This window comes from Medicago sativa, chromosome 3 (assembly GCF_051527215.1).
Source record: "Medicago sativa cultivar Bolivia chromosome 3, Bolivia_mono, whole genome shotgun sequence".
NCBI classification, from domain to species: Eukaryota; Viridiplantae; Streptophyta; class Magnoliopsida; order Fabales; family Fabaceae; genus Medicago; species Medicago sativa.
In genome coordinates this window covers 101,971,242-101,993,476 of record NC_140751.1, presented here as the reverse complement: position 1 = coordinate 101,993,476, position 22,235 = coordinate 101,971,242, and the positions used below count along the sequence as shown (strand labels likewise).

The following is a 22,235-nucleotide window of genomic DNA, read 5'->3' as shown; positions in this document are numbered from 1 at the left end:
AGAATAGTTAAAGTAATCAAAGGCTACTCCATAAAAAATAAATAAATAAATAAAAAGTAGTCACAGGCTTGTTTAGTGTGAATCATCGTTATTTGACTAGTTTCGTGTGATTCCCGCGAATTAATTGTCGTACCAAACAGCATTTTTCACAATTCAATTTCTTCTATATGAATTTTATTGTTTGCTTTACAATTTTGAAGAACTTTTTTCTTCAAAAAAAAAAAAAAATTGAAGAACTTTTAAAAAGAAGTGATTTTAATTTATGAGGTAGTTTTTTTTTTGTCATGTCCGGGGTTCGAACCACAGATCTTGCATATATAATGCATTGTCCTTTCAACCGAGTTAAGTTCATGTATGGGGCATTTCAAATACCTCCTTAAAACTAAGAATTCTGTAAAAAAAAAAACAAAAACATTGTAAAAAAAACCTAAAAACCAAGAATTGGAAATTCTTTCTTTATTCGATACAGGATGTGAATATCAAATTAGTTTTTATAATCCTTTCAGATAATGCAAATTGGTTGTTACATGTTTCAAATTTTTACAAATCAATCCCTATTTATTTTTTAAATTTTAAAAATTGCACCCAGCATTTTTTCAAAATTTTCCATTTTTAAATTTTAAATTCGATCCAAATATTTTAAAATTATCATTTTGAATCACTTTTTATAATATATTTATAATTTTACCCAAAAAATTTCAAACTTTATAAAAATATCTCAACAAAATTTAAGATTGAAAAATCCAATTACTCTATCAAAGAAAGAGTTCAGAAATTACTCTATCAGAAAAAGAGTTTAGAGTGTTAATTTCTCTAGGATTTTCAATTGGGGAATTAGTCATTTTAGTCTCTGAATGGGAAATGAGTAGTCATTTTAGTCTCTGAATGCACAGAAATTGCAAAACAGTCCCTGAATGTAGACTCTGTTAGTCAATTTCAGGGACTAAAGTGACTAAAGGAGTCTACATTCAGGAACTAAATTGACTAACGAAGTCTGCATTCATGGACTAAATTGACTAAGAGAGTCTACATTCAAGGACTATTTTATAATTTACTTGCATTCATAGACTAAAGTGATGATTCATTTCCTATTCAGAGACTAAAATGACTAATTCCCCATTTTCAATTGATTCATTCAAGCAAGAAGGACAAATTTTTTAGCTGTAAATGTGACCATTGTTATAAAAGAGGAGTATAGAAAAGAAGCAATGTGTTCTACAAGTGGCACCCAACTGACTATGACTATAGTGTTTTTATTCAAATGAATTTTTGTCCCTTTTTCCCTTTTATTATCTCTATTGGCAGCAAGTGCAAATATTCGAGTGATTTTTACATGGAGTTAACGGCGAGCACTGTAGTTAAAGCACGCACTAAATGGTAAAATGAGAAACAACTTTTGCCCAAAATCTTCAAAAACAAAGAAAGAGACGTTGGTTATATCACTACCCGCCACTTTACTACTCCTATCTTCACAGTTACTCCTACACTTGAGGTCCACTCCTAGTCCCCCTATGATAAAATTGACCAATAAACACCACTTCATACCACAACCCTTCCCAATGAAAATTCCTCCTTTTCAATTCATTTGAAAACATACAAACAAATTCGTTATAATTTTAAACTGTTATCTTTTTTCCATTTTCCCATCTAAACATAACGATGGGTTGCAACGCCTCAAGACTTGACCGGCTTCCGGCCGTGTCATTGTGCCGTGACCGTTGCAAATTCATCGACGAATCACTCCGTCAAAGCTACTCCCTCGCCGATGCACACGTGGCACACATGGAATCCCTCAGAACACTTGGCCCCACTCTCCTTCATTTCTTCCAACAATTTGAAGATTCTTCCGCCGAAACCAAACCCTCACTCTCAAAACCATCACCTCCACGCTCAAAATCATCTTCTAGTTCTGATTCAGATGCTGAACACGTCCCTCTGCATTCTGAATCAGAACCAGAGGATACAGAAAAAGAATCTCAATTATGCACTCATAGTTATAGACGTTATGATTATCTCCACCACGACACCGTTTTATCCTCAGTTCCTGATAATGTGACTTTTATGACCTACATCAAACCTATTTACGATTCCTACTCTCCTCCGCCTCCGTCGAACACGACCGGAAACTTTTCCGAGTTAAATCCGCCGTCACCGCCTCCTCCGAGCAATTCTGCTTGGGAATTTTTGGACTTCTTTGAACCGTACGAGAAATTCAAAGTACGTTACAGTCACGGTGGGGACGGTTACACTGACACCAACGTAACGGATGAAAAAGAAAAGGAAAAGGATAACGGTCACGTGACTCAGAAAAGTGAGTGTGTTAAATCTAACGGTGTTAACGTGAGTGTGACAGAAAATGAAGAAGGGAATAATAAGGAAGCTGATTTGAAAGAAGACAGTTCAATTTTGAAGAAAAAGTTACCGGAGTTAGAAGAATGTAGCAAAAAAGTAGAATCTGGGAAAGGTTTTTCTGAAACAGTGAAAGAAATTCAGGTTCTGTTTGAAAGAGCATCGGATTCCGGGAATGTGATTTTGGAAATGCTAGACGTTGGAAAACTTCGTTACCATTCAAAAATTGAACTCAATCCAGGTAAGCAAGTTGTACAATTTAATTAGTCATTGTTTAGTGTTTTCAATTATAGTAATCAAAAGAATTAATTGAGATTTTTGGTAATTAGTTTCGTGCAAGATTATGCATGCGTTTCCTTCGTCGAATCCCCTGATGGTTAAATGTGTGGAATCACCATGTGGACGCAAAGCGGATTGTCAAGGAGTTTACAAAGACAAGGGGATCAGCTATGAAAATCTATGCTCTACTTTGAGTAAACTATGTATGTGGGAGAAGAAGCTGTATCATGAAGTCAAGGTATAAATTGTACTCATTCTTTGTTATTTGTTTTGCTTGCTTCCTTCTAATACAGAGTTAAATAACTTAGTTTAAGAGATATTGATTGTGCATGTAAAAACTGATATGCAGAAGAGTAGGGACTAAAATCAAAATTTGATATATTTATAGGGACGAAAAACTTATTTAACCCTTAGAATAAAGTGTCTTAATTTATGAAAACATTTCCAAGAGAATGATGGTACAAAATATCCATATAACAGTCACATGAAAAATAAATAAACCCAATAGTTCTACCGACGCTGTGGTGGTACGCCAGCTTCAGTCAAACGGTTTCATTAGGCAGTATATGCATTATGCAATGTAGTTTAGGGAGAGCACCACTTGCACCTAAATTGAGAGCCTCACATCTAGATATCTAGGTTTTGTTTGGGGAAACTTTGTAAGAACAAAAGAAAATCTAAAAAGCTTAATATTAATATTAACTTTATTTTAGCGGTAGCAAAAAAATTCAATCAAATTTCATCAGAGTCTTTGTTCTTTTCTGGAATTGTTTTTGTCATAATTTTGATCATGCATGTATAAGTCGCTAGTTTGCTTTTGAAAATTTAGCATAAGTAAAATTATATTATATGCCTTTTATGGTTGAAGACACTAAATGTTCATTTTTTTTTCAGGCTGAGGAAAAATTGCGCACACTTCATGAGAAGAAGTGTAAGCAGTTGAGACGTATAAATAAAAAGGATGATGATGCACAAAAAATTAATTCCGTAAAAGCTTTCATCAGTATTTTAGTTACAAAAATGAAAGTTTCTATCCAAGTAGTTGACAAGATATCCAACTCTATTAGTAAATTGACGGAAGAAGAGCTTTGGCCGCAGATTAATAGGTTTATTCTCATGTAAGTCATAACTTGTTTCTTGTAAGTAAATCCATGTTTAATTATTTGAACCTATGTAGTTAGTTGGTACTTGGTAGGTATAGTAATGATCTTAAATCATTAATGTTTTGCAATTATTCACCACTTATTATGAAATGATTGAAAAATGATTAATTGAAGTTGAATCTAGTAGAAATGGCTAGTTTCTTACAACTATTTGAATTCTAGCTGGAAGAAGTGTCAATATTTAGTATCCGACCATGTCTCGAATATGATTTTCTGCCGTGCAAACCAAAAAATGATTGAAAATGGACAGCCTATGAGACTATTTCTTTATATCAAAGTTCATTTATTTATGTTTCTTTTGAAGTTTGTTTTGAACATTAATGCACCTATATTTTCTTAAATCTAACAGACTGTTGTATTCTTTTGGTTTCTTTTTCCCGTCTACTTACTGATGAAAGGTTTCTCGGAATGTGGAAAGATATGCAAGAATGTTACAAACGCCAGTATCAGGAAATTGTTGAAACCAAAGCTTTAGATGTCTCCTCATTCAACAGAAAGCCTTGCAATGCTAATATTGATGCAACAATAAAGCTCAAATCCGAGTTACAGAAATGGAACTTAAGCTTCTTAGATTGGATTCAAGCTCAAAAGTTCCATGTGAAAGCCCTGAATGATTGGCTAGTAAGATGTCTAATGTATGAATCTGAAGAACTACAGAATGATTCGACTCCCTTTGGTGCACCACCTGTGTTTGTGCTCCTACACAAATGGTCAAAAACAATGGATAATATTTCAGAGAAGAATGTAATTGAAGCTGTAAATGGGTTTATACTCAGAGTAAATGAACTATTGAAAAATAATATTTTAGAGCTTCAGAAGAATTCAACATTGGACAAGGAAATAGAGAAAAAAGTGAAAATTTTGGACAGGCAGGAGCAAAAGTTGGACAAAATGGTGAAGGCTAGAGAGAGAAAGATGGTTCCAATTGCAAAAGAACTGGGAGAAGTAGGGGATGCTGTTCATAATAATGATGATGTAGTTGATTCTATTAGCTTACAGTCTGGTCTGAAACAGATCTTTGTTGCCATGGAGAAGTTCAGTGCCACTACTGCTAGTTTATATGAAGAACTTTCTCAACAAATTAAGCAAGATCATGTTTTAGGAGAATCCAACAAAAATCACTAGTTTTACAGCGATGTAAATATTACTTATTTTTTTGGAAATAATGAATGGTGTGAAGTATTTTAAGGCAAAACTATATTGTTGTGATTATGATAAATTGTACACAACTGTTTCTAGACGAGCCCCACTACCTATTCTGCATAATTGCCGATTTAACCTACAATAGATTGTCATTAAAGAGGTGAATGATTTGTGGGCCTAATGCGCACTAGTGCATGTAATGTAAGTAGAGAAAGCAAAAGAAGAGAGTAATAATGAGTGAGAAAGCAACACTTCTTTCCTTCATTTGGTTTGGAGAAAAGTTACGGTTGTATTTTAAAAAAACTATTGACAGATATAATTACTCCCAAAACCTAAGAAGGATCTCTATCCAAACCAACTTTAAAATTGGTTTACATTAATATTCATTTAAAAACAAATTAAAAGTACTAGTTAGGCCATGAGATGGGGCTTTGTTCTATTTGAAAATCTGTGATTATTCTTGCATTATATCTTTGTCTACGGTTAAACTTGATCGTGAGAAGGAGCATTTCCATCACAGATTTGGAAATAGAATTGTGCTAATTAGGAAAATGCTCAAACAGGAAGGGGAATGTTGGATTATTAACATTCGACCTAGAGGTCATAGATTTCAGTTCTGCACTAATCCTGTCTACTATAGTCTCGTTCTTAAACAACTACAATGTAAAATAATCTCCCTCCTCTCCTCAATTTTACTAAACACAATAGACTTTTTTTTTTTTTTGACAGAACAAGAGACATATATAATGTATGGTTGAAAATTCAAAGGTAGGAGAAAAGGAGGGCATGTTTTTTTTTACTGTATTTGCTCGTATCATACTGATTCAATTTCTGTACGCAGTTCATTTGTGACCAACTGTGTATGCACAGATTGGTCTTTGCTATCTCTTTCGAGATTAACTCTTATGCAGCTCTCGGAGATGCTATGCAACCTCATTGTGTTTACCCAGATTGTCCACAACAGTTTACATGCAAGTGGAAGCTCTTTCCGATTTAAACATGAATAAGGATGTTTTTGATTAGCCGACCCCAATTGGTGGGATAAGGCTTGGTTGTTGTTGAAGGATGTTTTTGATATGTTGAGCGAGTGTGGAAAAACCTTTTGCAGTTTTAGCATAGTTGATTTCATTTAAAGATGAATCATATTGAGTTGAAGAACCTTTTGCATAAGAGCTTATGTGCAAATTTTTTATCTTAATTTGATAAGAATATTTAATTGATTCTTACAGTGTAAATGTTTTAAGTGTATATGTTATAGTACAAACATGATGATTCTGTGTCTTACTTCTAACATTTATGAAACATACAATTCAGCTTTTCCATCAATGAATAGACTCATGAACTCTTCACCATCAACTGTTTCTTTCTCTATGAGAAGTTGAGCAAGCTTGTGAAGGATGTCAATGTGAGTGTTGATAATTTGTGTTGCCCTCTCATATGCTTTGTCTACCAGTTCTCTAACTTCCTTATCCACTATATCAGCAGTTGCCATGGAATAATCCTTTTGTGAAGACATCTGCAATCACAATTTTGAGAATGGTGAGGAATTTATTTTGGGAGGTTCAATTTACCAAGTAAAATAAAACAAGGGTTTTTCTATCATGTGCAAATTTGCACATGTTAAGAAGTTCAAAATAAAAAATTTGTATTGGAACTTGTACATTTATATAAAATATAAAACTATTGAATAAATTATTGTTGTTTTCCAAAAAAAAAGTTACTATTATTAGTTGTTTTAACATGTGCAATGTTGCACATGTTACATGATTACTAAAACTATGAGGTGTTTTAGTAAATATCATATACTAATATAGAGAATATACTAATATTCTCATAACTATAGTAAAAGGAAATTAAAAAAATGAGGAACAATTCCTCATCAACCTATGTTAGGTTAGGGCCTACCTGTTGTCCCAAGAATGGATTTCCACCACCCCCGCCGATGGCAACCTGTCCAATTTTTTTGCTAAACCCAAATCTCTCAACCATCTGTCTCGCCACTCGTGAAACTTGCATGAAGTCATTTGACGCCCCAGTGGTGACATTATCCTGGCCAAAAATAACCTCTTCGGCAACCCTGTTTTGACATATACAAAGATAAGGAATTTATGACATAATATATACAGGCTCAAAGCTAAAAGATAAGATCCTGCATCTCACTTCCATAATATGACTATCACTATTCCCATTAAAAGTATACAACAAGAAAATAGCCAGTAGAAAAACAACAAGTAGATCAGTATTTTCGTCCTTGATATTGTAAGGTCGGTCAGTTCAAATTAACGAAAAAAAGTAATGTAGTCCCTTAAATTGAATAATATCAGTCAGCTTAGTCCTTTTTTTCTAAATCTAACACTACAATTTTAGAGTTTTTATGTTTATCTCTTGATGCAACAAGAGACTATTCAAGTCAGATCAATTTGAAGATCTTTCATTGATTTTGATGGATGTTAACTAAAGAGATATTTTAATCGAGGGGCCGAATTGATTTTGATGCTCTTTAATTTAAAGGACTAATTTCCTATTTCATAAATTTGGAGACTAAATTGCCCGACCATTACACTTTTGAGGACCGGAATGTTGATTTGCTAGTAAAAAAAACTGTCCTTATGTATCCCCTAGGCTATAAGCCAAGCAGCCAACTGACAGGTGGTATGTAATTGTGATGCAAGAGTAACTTGCAAGTTGCAAAAGTTGAGATCTAAATTCAATAAGGTAATACAGTGTGCAAATTTCTGTGTAATGCATGGTACACTGACCTTCCTCCAAGTGCAACCGCCATCTGATTCTCCAAGTAGCTTCTACTGTACAATCCAGACTCAAGCCTCTCTTCGCTAGGAGCAAAAAAGGTGAGACCACCAGCTTGGCCACGAGGTATAATAGATATCTTGGCTACAGGGTCATATTCAGGCATCAAAGCACCCACTAAAGCATGGCCAGCCTCTGAAAATCAACAAGGAATACACATGGTGATTAGGAATCCAAAAATGAACAAACAAATGCCAAGCTTGGATACTAGACATAAAAAACAATAATAATAATAAGGGTAAATACAGACTTTGGTCCCTTAACTTATTTTTGCGTTTCATTTTGGTCCCTTAACTTTAAACTGTCTCAATTTGGTCCCTTAAGTATCTCTCCGTTTACCAAAGTGGTCCCTTCCGTTAGTTTTCCGTTATGTTTAATAAAAAAATTTAAATGTGGTACACGTGTCATTTTCTCATTTGTTGAGAACTTTTTTTTTTTTTTTGTCATAGATGATAATAATAGCTTGCATGACTGGGTTGTACCCTCTGGAGCGAACTTAACTGAAAGTGGAAGGTCCTATGCATGTTCTTGGTCTGGCATCAAGTGTGACAATGACTCAATAGTAACTTCCATAGACCTTTCCGTGAAGAAACTAGGTGGTGTAATATCAGGTAACCAATTCAGTGTATTCACAAAGGTTATTGATTTCAACCTGAGCTATAATTTCTTCTCAGGGAAACTTCCACCAGAAACTTTCAATTTCACAAGCTTGAAAAGCTTAGATATAAGCAGAAATAATTTTTCAGGTCAATTCCCAAAAGGAATTCCTAAACTAAAAATATTGGCTGTACTTGATGCCTTTAGCAACAGCTTTTCGGGTCAATTAACTGCTGAATTTTCAGAATTGGAAAATCTTAAGATTCTCAACCTAGCTAGAAGTTACTGCAGAGGAACCATTCCATCTGAATATGGTTCTTTCACGACCATAGTCCACAACACAAATTCCAGACCATTTTCCAACACAAAACCTGCATCGACATTCAAACAGAAATTCACCAAAAAAAAAAACCAGCAATCAAGTTGCAACCTCAATCGCACAACACAATTTACCCAGCAAACAATCAAACCGACGCCGTCGCAAACAATATACAACAACATCAACAATTCTTCTCAGGACAACAATCTAACCGATTCAAAGAGGAACAAAAGGGGCAAGTGTTTTTATTTTTTTTACTTGTCGTGTAGATCTAGGCGTCTAGGAGCTTTTATTGAAAATTTAAAGGATAGAAACAAATAGAGGAGAAGAAACCGACAGGGAAGAACAAAAAAAAGGAAAAAATACACTTTTGAGGTCCGACACGGTGGCGCCGCCTCTCCGGCCGGCCAACCACCGCGCCGGACAATTGCTTATGAAAGGAGGAGAACAGAGAACCTTCTCTCTGTTTTATAAAGAAGAAAGAGAAAGAAGGCAAAAAAAAAAAAAGTTCTCAACAAATGAGAAAATGACACGTGTACCACATTTAAATTTTTTTATTAAACCTAACGGAAACTAACGGAAGGGACCACTTTGGTAAACGGGGAGATACTTAAGGGACCAAATTGAGACAGTTTAAAGTTAAGGGACCAAAATGAAACGCAAAAATAAGTTAAGGGACCAAAGTCTGTATTTACCCTAATAATAAATACCATGATAGGCTACTAATTTCTTCTTCTCTTCTGAGACAACGGCATTTTTCTTTTCTGGTCCAGCAATGATCCTTTCAAGCGCATCAGCTATCTCATCTTTACTTATTTCTTTGAGGTCACGCCTGGCAGCAAGAATAGCTGCTTCGTTCATCAGATTCTGCAGATCAGCTCCTGTGAACCCTGGGGTTCTCCTGGCAATTTTGTCAAAGTCAACATCCTTTGCAAGTGCTTTTCCTCTAGAATGCACCTGATAGAGAAGAAGAAGAAGAATCAGAATAATTTAGAAACAGAGTGGCACACAGCATAACTAATTCAAACACCTCCAAACAAACCTGTATGCAATCAAGGTTATCATTACCATAATATTTCAAAAATTAGACAAAAAGAACATTCAGAAATTTTCAATTCCACCTACACAATTAAACATACACTATTGCAAAAAGAGCATTGAGTAATGTGAGACTCAAATCTACCGGAGTACTAACTGTATGCAGTGTGCACACATTCGTCGACCTTAAACCGGGAAAACTAAAACTACTAACCCCCAATGAAACAAGCATTGAGGTGTGTCAATATGGACTGTGACTTTGTGGTTATATATGTATGCAAACACATTTGAGGTTGCACCAGCTGCATTTAACTACGATTTCATGCAATGCTAGTGCAATTTAAAACCTTGTAGTCTACATGAGTACTAAGTACTAATGCATACATGCATTCCTCAACTTTAACCTCTAAAAACCTAAACTACTAGCCACCACCGATGAAACAATCATTGAGGCGTGTCAATAGGGGTTCTAAAAAAAGGTTTGCAAATGTAACTTGGGTTGAACATCATTATTTTTGATATATCCGCAACCACATTTGAGATTGCATCAGCTGCATTTTAGATTCTATGCAATTTTAAGAATTGTGGCACAAATGCAATTTAAAACCTTGTTGCTGACAACAAAACAAGACACACACACTAGGATCTTTATTTACTTCAAAAAAATTCCTCATAAAATAAACTGACTGTGAGATAGTTAAAAGTTTCGGACTCATTCACCTGAAGGATTTTAACTCTACCAGCAACATCAGGTCTATCAACAGTAACTTGTCTATCAAACCTTCCAGGTCTAAGCAAAGCAGAATCAAGAACATCAGGTCTATTAGTAGCAGCCAAAACAATAACACCAGAATTACCCGAAAATCCATCCATCTCAGTCAAAAGCTGATTAATAGTCTGTTCCCTCTCATCATTCCCACCACCAAGACCAGCTCCTCTCTGTCTCCCAACAGCATCAATCTCATCAATAAACACAATGCAAGGCGCCTTCGACTTCGCCTTCTCAAACAAATCTCTAACCCTAGAAGCACCAACTCCCACAAACAGTTCCACAAACTCCGAAGCCGCACACGAAAAGAACGGTGTACCGGCTTCACCGGCCACCGCCCTTGCCAACAATGTCTTTCCAGTTCCAGGTGGCCCCACTAAAAGACACCCTTTAGGAATCTTAGCACCTAAAGCAGTGTACTTATCAGGATTCTTCAAGAAATCAACAACTTCTTGTAGCTCCAATTTCGCTTGATCAGCACCGGCCACATCAGCAAAAGTTACTCCAGTCTCCGGTACTTCCTGGAATTTCGATTTCGATCTACCGAAATCCATAGGCCCACCAAGCCCACCAGGCCCACCGGGTCCTCCTTGACCTCTACGGAAAATCAAGAACAAACCCGCAAATGCAAGGAACGGTAACAATAAACTACCAACGAAACTGAACAAACCGTTACCTTGTTCACCTTCGGAAACGGAAATATCAACGCCGTTCATTGCTAGAATATCGATAAGGTCAGGGTCGTTGGGAACGATAACGTTGGCTCTCCGGCCATCAACGGCGGTTAGTTGAAGGACAGAACCGTCTTTACTGAACCTAACTCGTTCAACTTTACCCTTTTTTACTGCGTTTAAAAACTCACTGTAACGCCACTGGCTACCATCGGGAAGATCAGTGGAGGATTGTGCTTGTGGTTTTGGTGCTGTGAGTGAAATGTTTTGAGAGAAAGGTGAAGTTGAATTTGCGGGGTTTAGTTGGTTTGGTTGAGCTTCGAGTACAGGTGGTGGTGGTGGTGGGAGGTTGTCGGCGGCGAGTGCCGCCGGAGTAAACATAGATGATAAGATAAGAGCTGATACAGCAGCTGATTTAATAGGTTCAGAATTATTGTTGTTGTTGTCATTTTGAGAGTTGAAGAATTTAGTTTTGAAGAATAATGGTAGTGAAATAGAAGGTTTGGTTGTTTTGGGGGTTGGAATGTTTCTTGCTCCTAAGAAGTTTGTAGAAAGTAAAGAAGAGGTGGAGAAGGCCATGGTTTGGTTTCTATCTATTGAGAAACCAGAAGTGTGGATAAAAAGATCGTGAGAGAAATCTAAGGGGAAAGAATGATTTTGTGTTGTATAAATATGGTGGTTAAATTGCGTTTAGTTAGTGTGAAATTGAGATTACGTGTTTAGATTCAATGGTAAAGAGACAAAGTGCTTGATTCCATGCCATAGATTTGGGTGGTGCTTATCTCTCGTATACGAGTATACGTGGCCTGGGCTGCATCCGTTTGTTTATCCAACGACAATGCTGTAAAAAGGATGAAATGATATTATTTGGGTCGTGGCTGCTTCAGCTTCTTGTATACTGCTAGCGCCCTTCGAATTTTTCATTTTTGATGGGTTTGATTTTTTTATTTTTTTTTAATATTTTGGATTATATAATCTAAAACATCTCATTAACTAACTTCATAATACATGTGATTTTGTCAAAAAAAAAAAAAAACTTCATAATACATGTTCCAAGTACACACATTGATGTAATTCTTTGGTCTAATGGTTCAAAAAATTAATCCGAACAAAAATAATACAAGTTCGAATAATATATTCTGAAAGGTGTCTCATCAAAGGGTCTCATACTTAGTGGTCTCGAAGTATCTCCCTTAGGCTTTGAGCAGGTACGGATGTAAAATGGTGATATATCATCTCATGTATTCAAATGCCGTCTCGATACCATATCAGGCAAACGCTACCAAGCTCTCAGCTGACAGCCGATGGTCAAGAAACTCAATAGAATCGAGATAATTGTTGTCGGGTCGTCGTGGGAGAAGCAGACATACGTGGATGTCTTGAAATGGTTTGGGCTTTGTCAAATTGGTGCAACACATACTACGACAGATAACAAACCATGTGAGATCTATATATGAACCATCCTGAATAGATGTTGATCTGCTTGAACGAGTGTGTTTCACGGTGTTGGGCGTATGGATAGAAGGTACAATCCATAGTTATGAACCGATCCAGGAGCACCCTGTAAGGATTTGTGACAAATAGACCCTTTATTGGAACCAATATCATAGCACGCAAGTATTGATCCTCCTTCTAACCATCCCGAATATCCCTAGGTCCATCACCCTAAAGTGTTGAAATATTTAAGCTTGCATCAACATATATCGATCATCGCATAATACAACATAACTTAACAAGTTTAACATTTAACTATAACAATTTTATTGTTATATTTGAATCAATGTCGCGTATCCAGCGAGCTGCGCGGTCCCATAACGACAACAACATTAAGCTTCTTATACAGGTGATTAGAGAAACCAATCCCCAAGCAAATAACATAGCTTGTGTTCAATTTCTGCACTTGATCCCATTTGCATTTTAATGTTTACATGTGTTATATGCCTAATCATTGTGAATACAAGGTCTTAGATCCCGACTATCAGAAAGGATTTGAAGATTGGTACAAGTGTTATGGTCATACATTCTCCTCGTAGGAACATAAACACAACGTGTGTTCAAATGGTTACGTGAAAAATATCCCTACGATCGCTGGTTCCCTCGTAGTTGTCTCCCTTGCAGTATATCTCATGAAGGAGTCATGGATCTCATTCGGAAACATGGAGGAGACCATAGGAGCCATGAACTTTGAGTTTATGAATTCATTTACGTGTAATGATAGTTGTTCTGGTCCATCTACAGGAGTAATATTTAAACTTTGTTTGAATATATGATTCGATAGGAGTAATATTTAAGCCATGGAAGTCATTGGCAATCCCTCCGTTCCCAACATTTAAACTAATAGTTGCGTTATAAATTTTATTTATGTGTCGATATATATGGACCAGGATTTGCTGTCGTAGTGAAACAACACATTTCACACAATTTACAATCATGGCCATTGGATCTTTACTAGATGGTACTATTATAACTTTGTCAAACCATCAAATGGTTGAGATAAGAATTGTGTTGTATTTTACAACAACAAATCCATTTCCCTATATATATCCTTCTTCTTTTCGCAGTATTTGCTCACAACATAACCTTTCTTGAATTGGAATACAATAAGGAAAATACTAAAAGGTGCCCCATGCCACTCTTTAAGAACGATAAGTGGTAAGCTTTTATGAAAATATGTGTATTCAATGCATTGAAAAATAAAGTATTTGACTTTTTTAATGTGGGAGTGGCCATTGTTGTTTTCAAACTTTAACCCCTTATATGGGCGCACACTTGAACTATAACAAGAGTCTGGACCAAAAAAGGGAGCTAAAATAACATATTTAAACATGATGTCTGATTTATAGAAAAAATAATTTTTTCACTATACCTTAACATCAAGCACATACTTTTTTTTTATCAATCATTAAGCACGTACTTTTTGTCAAAAAAATTAAGCGCACACGTTAACCAAAATATATATTATTACCCCCTCACCACAACTTTTAACCAGGAAAAAACAATGAAAGCCTTCAGATCAATCATCAGGAAATCCAAGGAATCTGTTTATATGCTTGGCCACTGGTGTTGCATCACCTGGAGTATAAGGAAGTAGAGAATTTAAATCCATATCTGCTACAGTTTGACGGAGTGTTTGTGGACTAGCACAATACAAATGTTTTGTGTTGGCAAGTTCTTCTGCAAGTTCACTTTGATGATTATCCATTAAATCTTCATTTACAACCACAATTAAAGGTTTGCGTAGCCGCAATGTCTCAAATATGCTACCTGACCCTGCACAAAATCACACTAGCTACAGTTACTTCACGAGGACCATCCCTTCCTACTCATCTCACAAAATCCTATTTAAAGCTTGTCACATGCTTTAAAGCTTGTAACCGGTGAGATAACATCGTTTCTAACTCATGATGAGAGGCTATAAAGCATGAACAAGAACAAAGTTTCATCCTTTCACTATGAGAGGCATTGCTGAAATTTTAAACAACGAAATAGTTACACCTTATTGATTTCCCTCTTGGATTGTTTATGACATGGATCGGGTTTGATCAATACCTTTTGGACTGAATTATTTAAATTGTATGAAACCAAACTGAAACTCAGTTCTTCATATCATCCCCAATCAAATGGGCAAACCAAGGTTGTTAACAGATGTTTGGAGTTTTGTCTTAGATGTCTTACATGACCAAGCACTGAAGTGGCTCAATTGGCAGAGCTTTAGAGTTATGCTAACTATAACTATGCTGCAAATATGGACCTCTTTAAGGCCTTATTTGAGGGAGACCCGACCTGTTAATTAGAGAGGCAACTCAATCAGCAGTAGCGGTTAACAGGTTGATGGTTGAAAGAAATAACATGTTGGATTAATTGAGGGATCATTTGATTTGGGGATGAAGTTGAGTTCTAGATTTTATGGAACTTTGATATTGTGAGAAAATCAGTCAAATTGCTTGTTTATAAACTAAAATTATCCTAGAGCAGCAAGGTGCGTCTAGTTTTCCATGTTTCTGTCTCTATATTTGCTGAGGTTACAAGTCAACCCTTGCTTTTATTCTTGACACATGACTGGGAACTTATGGTGCATTGCTCTAGTCCTTACAAATTGCAGTACAAGCTAATGCCAATCAAGAAAAAGTTCTTATGAATCGGGAAAATCTGCAGTATTTTGAAAGTTCTAAGAGAACTCGTCTACATAACAGGATCAGTTTCCTTCCACGATGTGAAAAAGGCATGTCTTGAGAGAGGTAAACAGTTGATAGCTATAAAACAATGACACAGACACTGGAGTACTGGACACGGCATTAATAATAATTTGAGAAAAAAGAATAATTGAATGCAACCGCATGTGTCAGTGTCAGAGACCGGACACGCCTTCAAATTGAAGAATTGGTGCTACATGGGTTGATCAATCCACAAGGATAACCAAAGTAATAGAGAATCTTAGATAAGAGACAAAAAAATGCAATATCAACCTACATGTAAGATTGTAACAGACTACTGAGTTGGTAATGAGTGGGAAGCGTGAGAGGATTCTATTTTTCGGGATTATATTAGCGGTTAGTGGGGGTGGCAGGGAATATTCTGGGATTTGAATGAAACCTTTGGGAGTGACTAGGCATTCAAATGAAGTAGTATACAGAAAACCACATGATAATGTGTCTATAATTGCAAAATAGTTAGTGAAAAGAAAGATGGAAAGAAAATTTGTAAAAAGCATACCTGCATGGCTAATGACAAGAGAGGCAGATCTGAGATGATCTGCAATACTGGAAGAAAAAGTGAAGTAGTCTACAGCCAATGAACCTTCTCCTTCATACTGCAATAAAAAGTTATTCAGAAGAATTTCCTCGGCAAAAAGAGAAGTATCTGCTACATAACATGGCAAGTTTATCTACAAATTTCTCCGTGTTTATCTTCCTTTCCTTGCAATCAGTGTTGTTAAATGGCAGATTTTTTTTACAACCACCATGTTAGGATCCATATGAGAGGGTGTTTTAATTAATTAGTAGGTGGTTAATTAGGTTTAAGTAGATTATTACTAAGTAGCCCACTAGGGTTAAATAATAAGAGGCGTATTAGAGTTAAATAATAGAATGTTCTACTTAAACCTAATTAACCACCTACTAATTACTTAAAACACCTCATATTGGATCCTAACACACCATAGCCAATTTGTGAACGGATGCCCACCATGGGCCGCAATGCTGTGATTTTATTGCATATTTTTGGCTTTCCGCCATTGAAAGCATTGCATAAATTTAGCATGTGTTAGCCCACATACTAATAATCAAGCAAGCTTCCAAAACTTCGACTTCTATCGACGCTGCATCACCCAATTATCTACAAGATTCTTCAAAGTTAAAATAAAACTAATTCTTTCTCCACCCACACCAGTCCTAACTACCAGCTATGATGTCAAGTTAGGGCAATACAGTTAATTCAGAAAATGTTTAAAGTGACAATTCTGCACACATGAACTTTCATAGCCCATACCAGCACAGAAATGAAAATACACTACCACGTTAGAAATGAGGATGAATTCACTAGCTCTAAACTCTCACATGCACAGATTGCATCATGGAAAATTTGTGTCTGTGTCTCTCATCAGTAAATAGGTGAGACTATCAAATGTTTTAATGCATACTAAGAAAATAGATACAAAGTTGACATGCCGCTATAATTATTTCTAAAACAAAGATGACAGAACTAAAAAAACAAGGGAGAGGGAAAGCAAGGAATAATGTTTGAAACTACCTTGGTAGGAGCATAGGATCCACGGCCCATTTGGACGAGAAGATGAGTATACCCTTTTGCAAGCAACTCTTTCTTAACATTTTCAGAATCCACAGCCCTCACAAGAGCATCAAAACAAGTCGTCCCTACAGTCAAAAAAACAACTCTCCTTGATTTGTCACTTCCGTCCTCGTCCCCCATTTAATTAAGCACACCACTCGATTTCAACTCGATTTGATGATTCTCCAAGATATTCCTAAGTCAAAAGTGTGTTGATATTAAAAACAACAATCAGCAATCAGGAGAATCGATTTCATCACTGAACAAAGCATCACAAGCAGAAAGAACCAGTCAACAAAAGGCTGTTGTTACCTAAAGTCGGAGAGGGAAAATGGGTTGCCATTTTTCTGTGGGCTTGGCAGCCCAATGGGCCAATTAGGCTCATAAATCAAACATAAAAAACTATGAATCATGCATTTGCACTCAGGCATTTAGAAAAATAGGCACAGTTTGATCACAGAGATATGCAAGCCATTTCGTGCATAAACACTATTACTAATTAGATTTAAATATCCTCCAAAATCAAACCAAGACAAGCTATACTACAGAATGCAATTCCAAACTACGCAGTTATATTGGTAGTTAGCAATACAATAAGAAACTGGCATGTCAGGATCAACAGATATTTACTTTTATCAAATTAGTATCGTCATTTGAAATAAAATTGTTCATAATAATGATCTACATTCCAACACAAGGTTAAGAACTCAAACATCAGTACTGATGATGGTTGGCTTTCACATTTCACAAAGTGTTGAACCAGAACAATGGTTCAAATCCCTACACACAACGTGTTGAACAATGGTTCAAATCTCTACAAGTAGAGGCGTCACATTAAGGCCCTGTCTGGATAAACAACTTATGTGTAAGCTTACATAAGCTATTTCTATAGGAAAAGATGAAAGAAAGTTAAAATGTTTTTGTATATGCTATAAGTTGTTTTCTTAAGCTATCCTGGAGAACTTATGAAATTAAGCTGAAAAAAGCTTATGAAAAGTGTCATAAGCTGTTTCCATAAGTTCTCTCAAAGTCTCACAAAGCTTATGTCACTAGATACTAGATAAGCTCAAATAACTAAACCCAAACAGGCCCCTAGTTGGATTTGACTCCGATAAAGTGAGTAGTTAGTGTAGTTATAAAATCACAGGTTTAAATGGTTTATATACTCACTCAAATGAACTGTTCACTGTAAAAGAGTCAGATCAATGGTTGATGGCGTAGTGTTAGAATTTGGATTAGGCCTAACACGACCTTACAAAACTGGCTTGTAAGGTGAGGTTAATAACTACGTAGACAGTATCTCTACTCTCTAGGCAATATGAAGGCAACCCAAATGTTGCAATTAGGCATCTAGAGACGGACAGAATTTCCAACACATAGTTCTAAATTGCAGTCTACAAGTGCAATTGCGGTCGCACTATGAAGGTTTTAGATGTCTCCACAACAGCATTAACTGAATCGACCACCTTTACCCGCATTTTTTAACAATATAAAGGATCACAGCGTAGCAGCAATCACGATCCCAATAAAAAGCATATAACAAATTCCAATGAAAAGAATGAGAAACTGATTGGATTTTGAAATTCACCACGCCCACTATCAATGTTTCGGTGCCCAAAAGAATACAAATACTTTAACTTAAATGCATTCAAGGGAAGTAAATAATTTCCTAACCTCTAACATCTAATGTTTATTCCACCGATACTAATAATCCTTAAGCACTCCCAAAACTTCACAAAAAGTTAAAACAACAGGGCTGGACGCCCCTTACACCGTATGCCTCTAATCGAAACCCTATAAAATACGTATTCAAATTAAATGGAAAAGAGTCTAGTTTTCAAAACTCCAACCAGACTCTAATTCAGAGTTATAGAGAAAAAGATATGACCTGATTACTACAGACTTGTCCAACAAAGTTTCAACTAGTCTCTATAACACTCAACTACCACCATTCCAATCCACGCTAAACAGCCCAAACAACAACACCTGTCTAATAATATGCAGCAACAACAGTTCAATTCAACATTCTACACTATTTTACAGTCTAAAATATTTAGCATCAATTAACTATGCATCAATCATTATACTCGCAATATGTAGAAACCATTATTCTCATTCTCATAAAATCAATAAAAGCTTCTATACTAGATCCTATACTAAAATCATAACATGATTAGGGAACCCACCTTAGACAATTGAAGAGGAGAATGAAGAATTGATGATTTGCCCCTTTTCTTTAATCTCTTGAAACCCTAGCTCCAATTCTTCTCCAAATCAAGCTTCTTTAACCATATAGTGAGCTGAAGATCTAAATTTAGCACTTCATGTAGAGTTCGAGGGTCACAAATTGGAAAATGGGAAGAGAGAAAGGTGAAGAGGAATGTTTGAATTTTCTGGTTTCTAATCAAATTTTGAGGCATAAACAACCTAGTAATTCACATGCATGCAATGCAAGCTAACACGTGAGAGAGGAAGAGAATAAAAGAGTACTTTTACCTTGTGTATTTGAAGGCCAGAGGAATGAATATTATCATGTTACCCAAACATCTTGAAAAATATACCCTCCTTGCCCTTGTTCTTATTTACTTCCATGCCCCTCATTAAACTACCAAATTATTAGTCTTTCACTTACTCTAGTAATTACTAATTCACAAGTAACTTACTCTTTAGCCTCATCCCCGTGAATTTAGCTAAGTTGATAGGATATTGCATATTATATATAGGGGTCGAGGTTTGAACCCCGGACACTCTACTTCTCCACATTTAAAATGGTGAGCTCTAACCACTAGGCTACTTAACAAAAAAAAAAAATTACTCTTAACCCTCTAATCATTACTTAGTGCAATTAACTTAACACTTCTATGTGTAACCAAAAAAAAATTTCCACGTTCTTGATCCAAACTTGTACGAGTTAGTCTTCAGACCCAAAAACAACACAAGAGCAATGATCTTTATAATGTTGAGGATGCTTAAAATTTTGTATTGATTATGGTGGAAGAGTTGAATTTAGAGCGAGGAAATGCTAAATACAAAAGAGCAAAGATGGTTTAACTACTTGTAAAAAAAATCAACCACTGGTATTTTGAATTGCAACTCCAATATCAACGTATTCATTCAACTAATTTAGCGACAAACCACGTGTTTCACCTCCATTATCTGAGAGACTAGGTGAAGAGCACAATACTTTTCAAGCAAACCACCCGCTTCTCCTTCATTAGCCATCATCATATCGAAAATACACTCTAATGATGTCTACAAGACTATATAATGAAGAGAACGATGCATCTATGTTGCATCAGATCTTTCATTGTATAGGTTTTTGCCACTGGGTTGCAATGCCAATTGACTATGCAGCACACTAATTTGTGGCAATTCTTTATGAACTTCGTCGATCCTCCAACACGGCTCTCCTCCTACGACACAATTAATAGATTATTATCTTTGATTCTCAAATTCTCATTCACAATTTGAAAAGTTTGAATATATTATGTATCAGTCAAATCTACATAAAGTTTAACTCGATAAAAAATAATATTAAACATCAAATAAAAATTACATACTTCTTTTATCAGGAAAAATAATTTTTTATATTAAGGTAAAGACGAGTATGATACTGCCAATATTACGTCGATCTGAGTGAATTAGACTTCAATCTCTTAAAAAATATCTTACATTTGATCATTGTAGATGAAAATAACATGGTTGAAAATGGAATCTCACTTCAAGTCAACTATATTATATTAATTTCTTCAACAAAGATTAGTAATCGATAAACGAAATTGATGAATACTTCCCACATATGACATTGTTAAAAAAAGACAAGTAGGGAACAAAAGCCTACATTGAAAAGAAAGTCTTATCAAGAAAATTAAAGAATGCTCCAAAGCAACTTTCGCAAAAGATGGTGCCACCTTAGCCATGCATACGACTAAAAGACTCAATTACTTGTGTTCTAAAGGGGTTACAAATTGGTGGAAGGACATTGAAAATTGCTGGTGCGCTTGTTTTCAAAGTTCAGGCCCTAAAGTTTTATTTGTGTGGGTTCCTCGATCCTTCGTTGATTGTCAAGTAACCATAAAAACCAAATTCAACATGTTTTATGAACGGAAAGCAAACGACCCCCCAAAAAAATTCAAACAAAGAACTGGGATAGAGATTGATGGAGGAGAAACATCTAGGAACAAGCTATTTTATGAGAATAAAAATGACGCAAATAATCTTATTTTGCTGCCATCATCTGCTATCTTTTAGACTTCATAAAATGTAAAAAGATTATATTAGAGTTTTATATATTTTTTAAATAAATTTAAAGCATGTGACTCGTGATTCGTGAAAGTTCATAATGTGAACGGAACTGGTGAAAGTGTGAAACATTTTTAAATATATTTTTGGTCCGTCCAGTTCAGATGTCAGGGACATACATTTTATATGCAGGAGCAGGGGTTTGAACCCCGAATACCACATTTATTCACCTTGAAAAAGGTGAATAGCCACTAGGCTACCTGACAAAAAAAAATTCAATCACTACTTTTGGTCCCTATTTTTAAGTTAATTTTTGTATTTTTTAATGAAATTTTGCAGAAATGTATAGAAAATTGTAAAAATCTTTCCAAAAAAATTATGATTTTTTAACAAAATATGAATTTTTAACCATAAAAAATATAAAAATTCATATTTAATTCATGTTAAGTTAAAAAATTTAATTTTTTTTTGGAGAGATTCTTATATTATTATAAATTTTTCTGCAAAATTTTATTCAAAAATATGAATTCTACATATGTGTTTACTTTAACGGAGGGACCAAAAGTGAAAATAAAAAACTTTTGGGGATTAAAAGTTGAAGAAATTTTTTAGAGGAACTAAAACGAAAAGTTGATATATTTATAAGGATCAAAAATATATTTAACACTTATTTATAACGAGGACTTTTAAAATAAAATTATCACAAGACTAATAAAAAATAAAATAAATCAAACACATCCATAATGACCTAAAAATCTTAACTTCAAGAGTGCTAAGTGGAGGTCTAATTTTGTCAATATCTGATGTTCATTGGACACCTCCTTTTAATGGTTTCTATAAGCTTAATGTTGATGCAGCAGGTCCGATAGAGGGTGATAAGTGGGGTATTGGTGTTATGGTTAGAGATAGTGAAGGTGTTGTCGTTGGTGCTAGTTCCTAGCAAGTCTTTTCATTACCAGATTCAGAGGTTGCAGAAGCTTTAGATATGCGGAAGGGTTTGGAATTTGCAAAAGACATGTCTTTTCTGAATTTTATAGCAGAATCAGATGCTTCTAATGTGGTTTTAGCGT

The 22,235-nt window shown here is 35.4% G+C and overlaps 3 protein-coding genes across 8 annotated transcripts; 1 reads left to right on the top strand and 2 right to left on the bottom strand.

Annotated features, from left to right (window-relative positions):
- The first annotated feature begins 1,465 nt into the window (after positions 1 to 1,465).
- On the top strand, positions 1,466 to 4,986 carry LOC146943067 (girdin (DUF630 and DUF632)). The gene is made up of 4 exons (XM_085757151.1): positions 1,466 to 2,590; positions 2,679 to 2,866; positions 3,523 to 3,746; positions 4,190 to 4,986. Exons 1-4 carry the CDS (start codon positions 1,660 to 1,662, stop codon positions 4,914 to 4,916), a joined length of 2,070 nt encoding a protein of 689 aa, XP_085613277.1. The 5' UTR covers positions 1,466 to 1,659; the 3' UTR covers positions 4,917 to 4,986.
- A 1,133-nt stretch (positions 4,987 to 6,119) lies between these two features.
- On the bottom strand, positions 6,120 to 11,776 carry LOC146943066 (ATP-dependent zinc metalloprotease FTSH, chloroplastic). Its single transcript, XM_085757150.1, has 5 exons — positions 10,417 to 11,776; positions 9,369 to 9,615; positions 7,694 to 7,877; positions 6,840 to 7,011; positions 6,120 to 6,450 (listed from the first exon to the last, which is right to left on the bottom strand). The coding sequence occupies exons 1-5, from the start codon at positions 11,713 to 11,715 to the stop codon at positions 6,229 to 6,231; spliced, it is 2,124 nt and encodes a 707-aa protein (XP_085613276.1). The 5' UTR covers positions 11,716 to 11,776; the 3' UTR covers positions 6,120 to 6,228.
- A 2,198-nt stretch (positions 11,777 to 13,974) lies between these two features.
- LOC146943065 (uncharacterized) lies at positions 13,975 to 19,422 on the bottom strand. Of its 6 annotated transcripts, none has more exons than XM_085757154.1 (5): positions 19,110 to 19,422; positions 18,812 to 18,913; positions 16,885 to 17,182; positions 15,850 to 15,946; positions 13,975 to 14,406 (listed from the first exon to the last, which is right to left on the bottom strand). In XM_085757154.1, exons 3-5 carry the CDS (start codon positions 17,062 to 17,064, stop codon positions 14,150 to 14,152), a joined length of 534 nt encoding a protein of 177 aa, XP_085613280.1. In that variant the 5' UTR covers positions 17,065 to 17,182; positions 18,812 to 18,913; positions 19,110 to 19,422; the 3' UTR covers positions 13,975 to 14,149. The 6 variants fall into 6 exon arrangements, with proteins under 6 accessions (XP_085613280.1, XP_085613282.1, XP_085613281.1 ...); XM_085757156.1 differs by having other exon boundaries at positions 16,885 to 17,119; XM_085757155.1 differs by having other exon boundaries at positions 18,812 to 18,909.
- Positions 19,423 to 22,235: the final 2,813 nt, after the last annotated feature.

Excerpts from the sequence above, each read along its gene's own strand:
- LOC146943067 (XM_085757151.1), top strand. The coding sequence starts at position 1,660 with ATGGGTTGCAACGCCTCAAGACTTGACCGGCTTCCGGCCGTGTCATTG. Across the intron at positions 2,867-3,522 it reads AGCTGTATCATGAAGTCAAG|GCTGAGGAAAAATTGCGCAC; the intron begins GTATAAATTGTA and ends TTTTTTTTTCAG. Across the intron at positions 3,747-4,189 it reads ATTAATAGGTTTATTCTCAT|GTTTCTCGGAATGTGGAAAG; the intron begins GTAAGTCATAAC and ends TACTGATGAAAG.
- LOC146943066 (XM_085757150.1), bottom strand. The coding sequence starts at position 11,715 with ATGGCCTTCTCCACCTCTTCTTTACTTTCTACAAACTTCTTAGGAGCA. Across the intron at positions 7,878-9,368 it reads GAAATTAGTAGCCTATCATG|AGGCTGGCCATGCTTTAGTG; the intron begins GTATTTATTATT and ends GTTGATTTTCAG. Across the intron at positions 7,012-7,693 it reads GCGGTTGCACTTGGAGGAAG|GGTTGCCGAAGAGGTTATTT; the intron begins GTCAGTGTACCA and ends ATGTCAAAACAG.
- LOC146943065 (XM_085757154.1), bottom strand. The coding sequence starts at position 17,064 with ATGGGGGACGAGGACGGAAGTGACAAATCAAGGAGAGTTGTTTTTTTG. Across the intron at positions 15,947-16,884 it reads GATCCTATGCTCCTACCAAG|TATGAAGGAGAAGGTTCATT; the intron begins GTAGTTTCAAAC and ends TTTTTATTGCAG. Across the intron at positions 14,407-15,849 it reads TCTTGTCATTAGCCATGCAG|GGTCAGGTAGCATATTTGAG; the intron begins GTATGCTTTTTA and ends GATTTTGTGCAG.